The 12,879-nt window shown below is 44.3% G+C and overlaps 1 protein-coding gene across 1 annotated transcript in view; it reads right to left on the bottom strand.

The window, feature by feature from the left end:
- Nucleotides 1-12,879, bottom strand: part of LOC139563778 (voltage-gated delayed rectifier potassium channel KCNH5-like) — a 96,704-nt gene that overhangs the window by 27,440 nt on the left and 56,385 nt on the right. The window contains exons 8-9 of the mRNA XM_071382688.1: nucleotides 11,272-11,471; nucleotides 1,884-2,136 (exon numbers count right to left, since the gene is read on the bottom strand). Of these exons, the coding sequence (XP_071238789.1) occupies nucleotides 1,884-2,136; nucleotides 11,272-11,471 (453 nt within the window). The remainder of the gene's footprint in view (nucleotides 1-1,883; nucleotides 2,137-11,271; nucleotides 11,472-12,879) is intronic.

Genomic DNA, 12,879 nt, shown 5'->3' with positions numbered 1-12,879 from the left:
TCCAAAGAAGGACCAGATGTATACAGAATGGTGTCGTCTGCGTAGAGGTGGATCAAGGAATCACCCGCAGCAAGAGCGACATCATTGATATATACAGAGAAAAGAGTTGGCCCGAGAATTGAACCCTGTGGTACCTCCATAGAGACTGCCAAAGGTCCGGACAACAGGCCCTCCGATTTGACACACTGAACTCTGTCTGAGAAGTAGTTGGTGAACCAGGCGAGGCAGTCATTTGAGAAACCAAGGCTATTGAGTCTTCCGATAAGAATATGGTGATTGACAGTCGAAAACCTTGGCCAGGTCGATGAGGACGGCTGCACAGTACTGTCTTTTATCGATGGCGGTTATGATATCGTTTAGTACCTTGAGCGTGGCTGAGGTGCACCCGTGACCAGCTCGGAAACCGGATTGCACAGCAGAGAAGGAACGGTGGTATTCGAAACGGTCAGTGATCTGTTTGTTAACTTGGCTTTCGAAGACTTTAGAAAGGCAGGGCAGGATGGATATAGGTCTGTAACAGTTTGGGTCTAGAGTGTCACCCCCCTTGAAGAGGGGGATGACAGCAGTAGCTTTCCAATCTTTAGGAATCTCAGACGATACGAAAGGGAGGCTGAACAGACTGGTAATAGAGGTTGCAACAATGGCGGCGGATAATTTTAGAAAGAGAGCGTCCAGATTGTCTAGCCCAGCTGATTTGTACGGGTCCAGGTTTTGCAGCTCTTTCAGAACATCTGCTATTTGGATTTGGGTGAAGAAGAAGCTGGGGAGGCTTAGGCAAGTAGCTGCGGGGGGTGCAGAGCTGTTGGCCGGGGTTGGGGTAGCCAGGAAGAAAGCATGGCCAGCCGTAGAGAGATGCTTATTGAAATTCGATTAACGTGAATTTATCGGTGGTGACAGTGTTTCCTAGCAGTGGGCAGCTGGGAGGGGGTGCTCTTATTCTCCATGGACTTTAGTGTCCCAAAACGTTTTGGAGTTAGAGCTACAGGATGCAAATTTCTGTTTGAAAAAGCTAGCCTTGGCTTTCCTAACTGACTGCGTGTTTTGGTTCCTGACTTCCATGAAAAGTTGCATATCGTGGGGACTATTCGATGCTAGTGCAGTCCGCCACAGGATGTTTTTGTGCTGGTCAAGGGCAGTCAGTTCTGGAGTGAACCAAGGGCTATATCCGTGTGCCTTTTGTATTATTATTTTTTACATTCATGTACTTCTGTCCTTGATCTGTTGTCTATTAATGTTCTGTATTATGTTATGTTTCATGTTTTGTGTGGACCCCAGGAAGAGTAGCTGCTGCTATTGCAACAGCTAATTGGGATCCTAATAAAATATCAAAATACCAAAAAGGCCCAGTGCGGTCAAAATTCTGTCTTATCTGCTGATGAAACACATTGTAAAAGTGTGAAACAATATGATCATTGTAATTTCCTGATAGTTGCAGTTTAAAAATACAATTTACACAGGACCTTTTAAATCAGCAGGTTTTGCATGGAGGTAGTTTTGGGTTGCCTGGTGACAACACCATGCAGTTTAAGTTAATATATCAACAACAAAGAGAGTACCAAACCTCTCTGCCAAGGTACTTATTTGCTACCCAGAAATGATTTGATATTGAAATAAAAAAGCATCTGCATCGGGCCTTTAAACATTATAGCTCAAACTTACAGACTACCATTCCGCAGAGAGTTAATGCTCTCATCCTTTAAAGAGAGTGATGTTAGACTGATGTGCCTCACTCCACTCGTGCAGCTTTATATGTTTGTTTTTGACTTGACATGACATGGTATCAGCCAAACCACTGAAACAACATCATCCACAGACAAACTCAAGAACTAGCCAATACGTTGGTGCGGAAACTGGAGAGGCGCAAGATGCACTCTGCTGCTCACCTAGAATGGCGATGACCTCGTCGTCCTGGATGACCTCCAGTGATCCTGACAACACGAAGCAGAGGGTGTCGACGCTCTCTCCTGTGTGGAAGGCCAGGTCCCCGGGGGAACAGTGGATGGTCTGGAACTCCTCGGCTAGCGAGCGCAGGCAGCCGTCACTGGCCAGGCGGAACGCTGGGTGCTCATTGAAGACCTTCCGGTTGAGGTGGACACATATGTCAGCCCGTATGTCTTTAGGACAGATGGACAGCACCTGGAGATGGGGACAGACAGACACCTGGCAATCAGGCTTTGGAAAAGGGACATCAGGCTTTCAGGTCATTTGTATTACTTTGCATTGTATAGTATGGGATTCACCATCGTACTGATGAGCCATTAAGACATTGTGTATTCACATACATTAGAATCTAATGGGAGTTCGACAAGCTTTCTGCAGGTATCTTTTCTCCTTCTAGGCAGAGTACCTCTGTCCAGTGTCTGTGTTCTTTTGCCCATCTTAATCTTTTCTTTTTATTGGCCAGTCTGAGATATGGCTTTTTCTTTGCAACTCTGCCTAGAAGGCCAGCATCCCGGAGTCGCCTCTTCACTGTTGATGTTGAGACTGGTGTTTTGCGGGTACTATTTAATGAAGCCGCCAGTTGAGGACTTGTGAGGCATCTGTTTCTCAAACTAGACACTCTAATGTACTTGTCCTCTTGCTCAGTTGTGCACCGGGACCTCCCACACACATTCTATTCTGGTTAGAGCCAGTTTGCGCTGTTCTATGAAGGGAGTAGTACACAGCGTTGTATGAGATCTTCAGATCTTCAGCTCAACGATTTTATTGTCCAAAGATTGCACGTTTGCTAGCAGAATGGAGGGAAGTGGGGGTTTATTTGATCGCCTGCGAATTCTCAGAAGGCAGCCCGACCTTCGGCCCCTCTTTCTCTGCCTCATCTTCACGCAGATCATGGGGATCGGGGCCTGTTCCCGAGGAAGCAGTGTATCCTTCGAGGTCGGGCTCGTCAGAGTCGTGAAAGGAAAAAGACGATTCTGCTAGTCTGCGGTGAGTAATCGCAGTCCTGATGTCGAGAAGTTATTTTCGGTCATAAGAGACAGTAGCGGCAACATTATGTACAAAATAACATCTGCTAATCATGTGTATGTGACAAATAAAATTGGATTTGAATTCCGCAGTTGATGGTATATGCAAGATATGTATTTGATGATGATATCCAGGAGGAATTTATTTTCTGTGACCATTTACAAACAATAACAAGGGAAGAGAACATTTTCAGGGTGGTAGACACATTTGAAAAACTTACAAATTGACTGGGCAAATTGTATTGGGATTTGCACTGATGATGTAAGATGCATGATTGAGTGCAACTCTGGATTCATAGCTCATGTCCGCAGCGTGGTGCCCAACGTGAAGCTGACCCATTGTATTCTGCACAGGGAGTCTTTGGTCAGCAAAGCATTACAACCTAACCTAGGGGCTATTTTCAACTCAGTCGTAAAGGTGGCGAATCTGATTAAGAAGAGACCTCATCAAAAAAGCTGTTCAGAGAGGTTTGGAAGAAGATGGGAGCAGACCATGAGCACCTTCTCTTTCATTGTGAGGTTAGGTGGTTGTCCAGGGGGAGAGTCCTGAAGAGGCTGTGGGAACTGAGAGAGGAGGTTTTGGCCTATCTGGAGAAAGAGGACAGCGACCTTGCAGACCTCTTCCGTGATAAAACTGTGGCTGGGTAGGCTGGCTTACCTGGTTGACATTTTCAGAAAGCTCAATGAGCTGAACACAAGCCCCTAGGGCAAGGAATCAATCATTTTTGAGCTTGAAGATGGCATCAGAGGATTCACTGCACGCCTGGGATTGTGGCAGTCAGCTGAATGCTGGAGCATATGGCATGTTCCCTATTCGGTCAGATCACCTTCAGCAGATAGATTCACCTTTGTGTGAACCTGTGAAGAAGAACATGGCTGAGCACATGGCCAGCCTGCAGCAGAACTTTGACTGGTACTTCCCTAACCCACAGAGATCTCAAAAACGTAAATGGGTGAAGTATGCCTTTCAAGCAGTGTCCTCATCAGACCTAGGACTAAGTCTGCCAGAGATTGAGACCTTAGTGACACTGCAAGCAAGCAATGGCAGCAATATGCTTTGTGAGGCATACACACTCACACAGTTCTGGGTTGCTCATCTCCAGCAGGAAATAGTCTCCTGTCTGACTGAGAAAGCAGTAGATGTTCTGGTCCAGTTTGGCACAACATACCTATAAAAGTCAGGGTTCTCAACTCTAGCGTACTTAAACAAGTACACAAATAGACTCAATTCTGAGCATGACCTCAGTGTTGCCCTGTCAAAAAATGAGCCCAGAAAACTTCAACCAGCCACACACCTCTCATTAGGAGTTTGTGTGTGTGTGTTTTCTGGTTTACATCTGTGTGATATGATCAATCAGTTTATTCCAGATCAGAATAAAAATGATCGATTGCATTTTAAAAGCAACAGTTCCAAAATACACTGCTCAAAAAAATAAAGAGAACACTAAAATAACACATCCTAGATCTGAATAAATGAAATATTCTTATTAAATACTTTTTTCTTTACATAGTTGAATGTGCTGACAACAAAATCACACAAAAATTATCAATGGAAATCAAATTTATCAACCCATGGAGGTCTGGATTTGGAGTCACACTCAAAATTAAAGTGGAAAACCACACTACAGGCTGATCCAACTTTGATGTAATGTCCTTAAAACAAGTCAAAATGAGGCTCAGTAGTGTGTGGCCTCCACGTGCCTGTATGACCTCCCTACAACGCCTGGGCATGCTCCTGATGAGGTGGCGGATGGTCTCCTGAGGGATCTCCTCCCAGACCTGGACTAAAGCATCCGCCAACTCCTGGACAGTCTGTGGTGCAACGTGGCGTTGGTGGATGGAGCTAGACATGATGTCCCAGATGTGCTCAATTGGATTCAGGTCTGGGGAACGGGCGGGCCAGTCCATAGCATCAATGCCTTCCTCTTGCAGGAACTGCTGACATAGTCCAGCCACATGAGGTCTAGCATTGTCTTGCATTAGGAGGAACCCAGGGCCAACCGCACCAGCATATGGTCTCACAAGGGGTCTGAGGATCTCATCTCGGTACCTAATGGCAGTCAGGCTACCTCTGGCGAGCACATGGAGGGCTGTGCGGCCCCCCAAAGAAATGCCACCCCACACCATGACTGACCCACCGCCAAACCGGTCATGCTGGAGGATGTTGCAGGCAGCAGAACGATCTCCACGGCGTCTCCAGACTCTGTCACATGTGCTAAGAATGTGAAATGTCATAATAATAGTAGAGAGAATTATTTATTTCAGCTTTTATTTCATCGCATTCCCAGTGGGTCAGAAGTTTGCATACACTCAATTACTATTTGGTAGCATTGCCTTTAAATTGTTTAACTTGGGTCAAACGTTTCGGGTAGACTTCCACAAGCTTCCCACAATAAGTTGGGTGCATTTTGGCCCATTCCTCCTGACAGAGCTGGTGTAACTGAGTCAGGTTTGTAGGCCTCCTTGCTCGCACACGCTTTTTCAGTTATGCCCACAAATGTTCTATGGGATTGAGGTGAGGGCTTTGTGACGGCCACTCCAATACCTTGATATTGTTGTCCTTAAGCCATTTTGCCACAACTTTGGAATTATGCTTCGGGTCATTGTCCATTTGGAAGACCCATTTGCGACCAAGCTTTAACTTCCTGACTGACGTCTTGAGATGTTGCTTCCGTATATCCACGTTATCTTCCTCCCTCATGATGCCATCTATTTTGTGAAGTGCATCAGTCCCTCCTGCAGCAAAGTACCCCCACAACATGATGCTGCCACCCCCGTGCCTCACGGTTGGGATGGTGTTCTTCGGCTTGCAAGCCTCTCCCTTTTTCCTCCAAACATAACGATTGTCATTATGGCCAAACAGTTCTATTTGTGTTTCATTAGACCAGAGGACATTTCTCCAAAAAGTATGATCTTTGTCCCCATGTGCAGTTGCAAACCGTAGTCTAGCTTTTTTATGGCGGTTTTGGAGTAGTGGCTTCTTCCTTGCTGAGCGGCCTTTCAGGTTATGTCGATATAGGACTCGTTTTACTGTGGATATAGACACTTTTGTACCTGTTTCCTCCAGCATCTTCACAAGGTCATTTGCTGTTGTTCTGGGATTGATTTGCACTTTTCGCACCAAAGTATGTTCATCTCTAGGAGACAGAACGCGTCTCCTTCCTGAGCGGCATGACGGCTGCGTGTTCCCATGGTGTTTATACTTGCGTACTATTGTTTGTACAGATGAACGTGGTACCTTCAGGCGTTTGGAAATTGCTCCCAAAGATGAACCAGACTTGTCGAGGTCTACAATTTTTTTCTTTCTCAGGTCTTGGCTGATTTCTTTTGATTTTCCCATAATGTCAAGCAAAGAGGTGCTGATTTTGAAGGTAGGCCTTGAAATACATCCACAGGTACACCTCCAATTGACACAAATTATGTCAATTAGCCTATCAGAAGCTTCTAAAGCCATGACATAATTTTCAGCAAATTTCCAAGCTGTTTAAAGTCACAGTCAACTTAGTGTATGTAAACTTCTGACCCCCTGGAATTGTGATACAGTGAATTATTTGTGAAATAATCTGTCTGTAAACAATTGTTGGAAAAATTACTTGTGTCATGCACAAAGTAGATGTCCTAACCGACTTGCCAAAACTATAGTTTGTTTACAAGAAATTTGTGGAGTGGTTGAAAAACGAGTTTTAATGACTCCAACCTAAGTGTATGTAAACTTCCGACTTCAACTGTATATACAGTACCAGTCAAACGTTTGGACACACCTACTTATTCAAGGGTTTTTCTTAATTTTTACTATTTTCTACATTGTAGAATAATAGTGAAGACATAAAAACTATGTAATTATACATATGGAATCATGTAATAACCAAAAAAGTGTTTAATAAATCAAAATATATTTTATATTTGAGATTCTTCAAATAGCCACCCTTTGCCTTGATGACAGCTTTGCACACTCTTGGCATTCTCTCAACCAGCTTGATGATGTAGTCACCTGGGATGCATTTAAATGAACCGGTGTGCTTTACTGTAATCTTCATTCAGTGGGAGAGGATGAGACGGAAAAGAGAACATCTGCCTAAAATAATTAGCTTCCTATTTTAAAATATAATTCGGAGAATCATAGATGACTCAGTCTTCAGTAACGAGTTTCTGCAAATTCCTTTTGTTAGCGTTCCTGTTTTGGATTCAGGAAGAATTTTGTGCATTTTTGATTTCATGTGGAAAATCTATAAGAGTTATGCGAATGCCAATTTAGATGATGATCCGATCGCATTCTGTCTCCTATTAAAACTTTTTAAACCTTTGATGCAAGAGAGAAAGAGATAAGAAAGTAGTCAAGACGACTAGCTTGATTAAGTCTCCTCCATGTATATCTCACTACGTCGGGGTTTTTTAGTCTCCAAATATCCACTATTTCTAATGTGTGCATAATATTTGTGATTTCCTTAAGGGCACGGTGATGATAGTTTGTAGAGTGATTAACACTGTGTTATAGTCTCCTACCATAATGATTAGATAATTTGTTGCCTGTAAGTTCAATAAATTGGTATACATTTTTTCGAAGAAATGTGGATAATCCTGATTTGGACCATATAGATTAATGAGCCAAATCTCTTTTTCATCCACTTTCATATTCAAAAGGATCCACCTTCCTTGCGAATCATTCCTGATTATTTGCACATTCAGATCAACATTCAACATTAATTAATATCATCACACCCTTTGAGTTCCTTTGTCCATGACAGAAAATGATTTCACCACCCCATTACATTTTATACATGGTATCGATACATGGTATCGAGTACAGTATATACATATGAGATGCGTAATGAGATGCGTAATGTAGGGTATGTAAACATTATATTAAGTGGCATTGTTTAAAGTGGCTAGTGATACATTCTTTTTACATGTATGGCAGCAGCCACTCAATGTTAGTGGTGGCTGTTTAACAGTCTGATGGCCTTGAGATAGAAGCTGTTTTTCAGTCTCTCGGTCCCTGCTTTGATGCACCTGTACTGACCTGGCCTTCTGGATGATAGCGGGGTGAACAGGCAGTGGCTCGGGTGGTTGTTGTCCTTGATGATCTTTATGGCTTTCCTGTGACATCGGGTGGTGTAGGTGTCCTGGAGGGCAGGTAGTTTGCCCCCAGTGATGCGTTGTGCAGACCTCACTACCCTCTGGAGAGCCTTACGGTTGTGGGCAGAGCAGTTGCTCAGGCGGCGATACAGCCCGACAGGATGATCAAGATTGTGCATCTGTAAAAGTTTTGTGAGTGCTTTTGGTAACAAGCCGAATTTCTTCAGCCTCCTGAGGTTGAAGAGGCGCTGCTGCGCCTTCTTCACCACACTGTCTGTGTGGGTGGACCATTTCAGTTTGTACGTGATGTGTACGCCGAGGAACTTAAAACTTTCTACCCTCTACACTACTGTCCCGTCGATGTGGATAGGGGGGTGCTCCGTCTGCTGTTTCCTGAAGTCCACGATCATCTCCTTTGTTTTGTTGACGTTGAGGGTGAGGTTATTTTCCTGACACCACACTCCGAGGGCCCTCACCTCCTCCCTGTAGGCCGGCTCGTCGTTGTTGGTAATCAAGCCTACCACTGTAGTGTCGTCTGCAAACTTGATGATTGAGTTGGAGGCGTGCAGTCGTGGGTGAACAGGGAGTACAGGAGGGCTCAGAACGCACCCATGTGGGGCCCCAGTGTTGAGGATCAGCGGGGTGGAGATGTTACCTACCCTCACCACCTGGGGGCGGCCCGTCAGGGAGTCCAGTACCCAGTTGCACAGGGCGGGGTCGAGACCCAGGGTCTCGAGCTTGATGACGAGTTTGGAGGGTACTATGGTGTTAAATGCTGAGCTGTAGTCGATGAACAGCATTCTCAAATAGGTATTCCTCTTGTCCAGATGGGTTAGGGCAGTGTGCAGTGTGGTTGCGATTGTGTCGTCTGTGGACCTATTGGGGCGGTAAGCAAATTGGAGTGGGTCTTGGGTGTCAGGTAGGGTGGAGGTGATATGGTCCTTGACTAGTCTCTCAAAGCACTTCATGATGACGAAAGTGAGTGCTACGGGGCGGTAGTCGTTTAGCTCAGTTACCTTAGCTTTCTTGGGAACAGGAACAATGATGGCCCTCTTGAAGCATGTGGGAACAGCAGACTGGGATAAGGATTGATTGAATATGTCCGTAAACACACCAGCCAGCTGGTCTGCGCATGCTCTGAGGACACGGCTGGGGATGCCGTCTGGGCCTGCAGCCTTGCGAGGGTTAACACGTTTAAATGTTTTACTCACGTCGGCTGCAGTGAAGGAGAGTGTGCAGGTTTTGGTAGCGGGCCGTGTCAGTGGCACTGTATTGTCCTCAATGCGAGCAAAGAGGTTGTTTAGTCTGTCTGGGAGCAAGAAATCCTGGTCCGCGACGGGGCTGGTTTTCTTTTTGTAATCCGTGATTGACTGTAAACCCTGCCACATACCTCATGTCTGAGCCGTTGAATTGCGACTCTACTTTGTCTCTATACTGATGCTTAGCTTATTTGATTGCCTTGCGGAGGGAATAGCTACACTGTTTGTATTCGGTCATGTTTCCGGTCACCTTGCCCTGGTTAAAAGCAGTGGTTCGCCCTTTCAGTTTTGCGCGAATGCTGCCATCAATCCACGGTTTCTAGTTGGGGAATCTTTTAATAGTTGCTGTGGGTACGACATCGCCAATGCACTTGCTAATGAACTCGCTCACCGAATCAGCGTATTCGTCAATGTTGTTGTTTGACGCAATGTGGAACATATCCCAATCCACGTGATCGAAGCAATCTTGAAGCGTGGAATCAGATTGGTCGGACCAGCGTTGAACAGGCCTGAGAACGGGAGCTTCCTGTTTTAGTTTCTGTCTATAGGCTGGAAGCAACAAAATGGAGTCGTGGTCAGCTTTTCCGAAAGGAGGGCGGAGGAGGGCCTTATATGCGTCGCGGAAGTTAGGATAACAATGATCCAGGGTTTTACCAGCCCTGGTAGCACAATCGATATGCTGATAGAATTTAGGGAGTCTTGTTTTCAGATTAGCCTTGTTAAAATCCCCAGCTACGATGAATGCAGCCTCAGGATATGTGGTTTCCAGTTTATATGGAGTCAAATAAAGTTTGTTCAGGGCCATCGATGTGTCTGCTTGGGTGTGAATATATGCGGCTGTGATTATAATCGAAGAGAATTCTCTTGGTAGATAATGCGGTCGACATTTGATTGTGAGGAATTCTAAGTCAGGTGAACAGAAGGACTTGAGTTCCTGTATGTTGTTATGATCACACCACGTCTCGTTAATCATAAGGCATACCCCCCCGCCCCTCTTCTTACCAGAAAGATGTTTGTTTCTGTCGGCGCGATGCGTGAAGAAACCAGCTGGCTGTACCGACTCCGATAGCGTGTCTCGAGTGAGCCATGTTTCCGTGAAGCAAAGAACGTTACAGTCTCTGATGTCTCTCTGGAATGCTACCCTTGCTCGGATTTCATCAACCTTGTTGTCAAGAGACTGGACATTGGCGAGTAGTATGCTCTGGAGCGGTGCGCGATGTGCCCGTCTCCGGAGCCTGACCAGAAGACCGCTTCGTCTGCCCCTTTTACGGCGTCATCGTAATGGTTCGCCGGCTGGGATCCGATCCATTGTCCCGGGTGGTGGGCAAAACACAGGATCCGCTTCGGGAAAGTCGTATTCCTGGTCGTAATGATGGTGAGTTGACGTTGCTCTTATATCCAGTAGTTCCTCCCGACTGTATGTAATAAAACTTAAGATTACCTGGGGTACCAATGTAATAAATAACACGTAATAAAACAAAATACTGCATAGTTTCCTAGGAACGCGAAGCGAGGCGGCCATCTCTGTCAGCGCCAGAAGTAGTGTGATGTGATCAATCAGTTTATTCCACTTCAGAATGAAAATTATTTATTTTATTTTACCAGCAACAGTTCCAACCTAGACAGATATGTAAGAGTGTTATTAATGGGGGAAAATAAACATTAATTGTTATTTATATGGGTATTTCATTGTTATTTGTTTTGTCTATATTGCATTTGTTTTAGGCATAAGTGCATAATTAAATGTACCGATATTTACGTGTAGTTGCATGTTTTAATAAGCTTGGGTTCGGGAAAAACACTGAATTTCTAATTTGGGTCCGAGGCTGAAAGTGTTTAACAACCCCTGCTCTAACCCCATGCAGCCCTCCTGTGCTTTAACCACACAAAGCCCTCCTGTGCTCTAACCCCAGGCAGCCCTAGTGTTAGATGTTATCACTCCGGGGTCCAAGCTCAGGCCCATGGCTCACCATCTCAGTGTCGATGCCCTTGGACATGGACCATGTGGAGACGATGGAGTCCATCAACCTCTCACTCAGCCCACTGGGCACCTGGTAGAGCTTGAGGAAGTCCCTCACATTGGTCAGCATCTTGTGTTTGCGGTTGGTGTTGGTGTACATCTGCTGGAAGATGGTGGTCACATTTCCAAAGATGGTGACGTACAGAAAAACTGGAGAAGAAAGGAATACAGTTGTCATAAGATGAAATGAGCTGAAGTGAGTGGTAATGACAGACAGGGCCGGTTCCAGGAATAAGCAACATAAGTGGTCGCTTAGGGCCCCCGGCCGCTAGGTAGCACCCGGAACTTAGTCGGGTCTCAACATACTACTGAGAGTAAGAATATTAGAATACACCAGGTGCAATATCAAAATGTGGTTATAAAAAATAGTAATCCTAGCCAAATACAGACAGAGCACACAGAGAAAGTGCCCAGGGCCCTGACCTCCATGGGAACTCCATTGATTTTGTTAGTCATTCTCAGTCAGTGCCGTTTATGATGAGGGAGGAAGACTTTATTTATAAGCATGGCCTTATTTCTGATGTTCTATGCCAGCTATTAGTGAAGGAGATTGGTAATTCACTCTTGATGACTCATTGCTATATACCAATTTAATGAATAATGGAGGCCCTCAAATTCTTCCTCTCCAACTGCTTAAGCGATGTGCCTACAAAATATATAATGATGCTTGCACAATTAGTGCTTACTAAAAAACATATATATTTTATTAATATTACTATCTACAGACTTTTGGAACAGCAATGGGAACTCCATTAGCTCCCAACTATGCAAGTCTATTTATGGGGAAATTCGAATTGGATTTTATTTACATTAATAATCCTTGTTAAATATTGGACCCGCTATATAGACGATTGCTTTATGATCTGGACGGGTTCCTAAATTAAATTAATATCTTAACTACATTAACTGTAGGGTACAATCAATTTCCTTCACTATGGAAAATAACATTAACTCTATACATTTATTAGATGTAACAAAGAAGGGACTATCTCTAAGTACTACAGTCTACAGCAAACCAACAGATAAAAGTACTATATTGACAACCCCCTAAAAAGAGGTTTACCAGTAAGCCAACTTCATAGACTGCGTTGCATCTGCGACACAGAGGGAGAATATGATAGACAATCAAATTCTTTCCTTGAGCGTTTTCGCTTGAGAGGATAAAGTTACCCCGATACCCGGCTTGATAAAGCTAAAAAATATGTTAAAAGTTTGAACAGAAGTCAATTACTTAATAAATCCCAACAAAAACAGAAGAAACAGTTTTCTGTAAACAGTATACTTACTTTCAATGATAGCCGTAATGGCATCAACTCTATTGTCTAATAAACATTGGCACATATTATCATCAGACTCCTCTTTAAATTCTGCTTTCCAGAATCCACCTTTATTCACCTATAAACGATAAAGAAATCTATCAAACATATTGGTTAAATCAGATGTGGTCAGAAAAAGAAAAGAGGCATTCATAAAAGGATGCTTCCCCTGTAGATAAGGAAATGTTCTAACATTAGGACATATGAGATAAAGTCACGTACACTACCGTTCAGAGACACTT

Source organism: Salvelinus alpinus, chromosome 34, assembly GCF_045679555.1.
Source record: "Salvelinus alpinus chromosome 34, SLU_Salpinus.1, whole genome shotgun sequence".
NCBI lineage: Eukaryota > Metazoa > Chordata > Actinopteri > Salmoniformes > Salmonidae > Salvelinus > Salvelinus alpinus.
The sequence above is the reverse complement of the archived record's forward strand: the minus strand, read 5'-3'. Positions and strand labels throughout refer to the sequence as shown.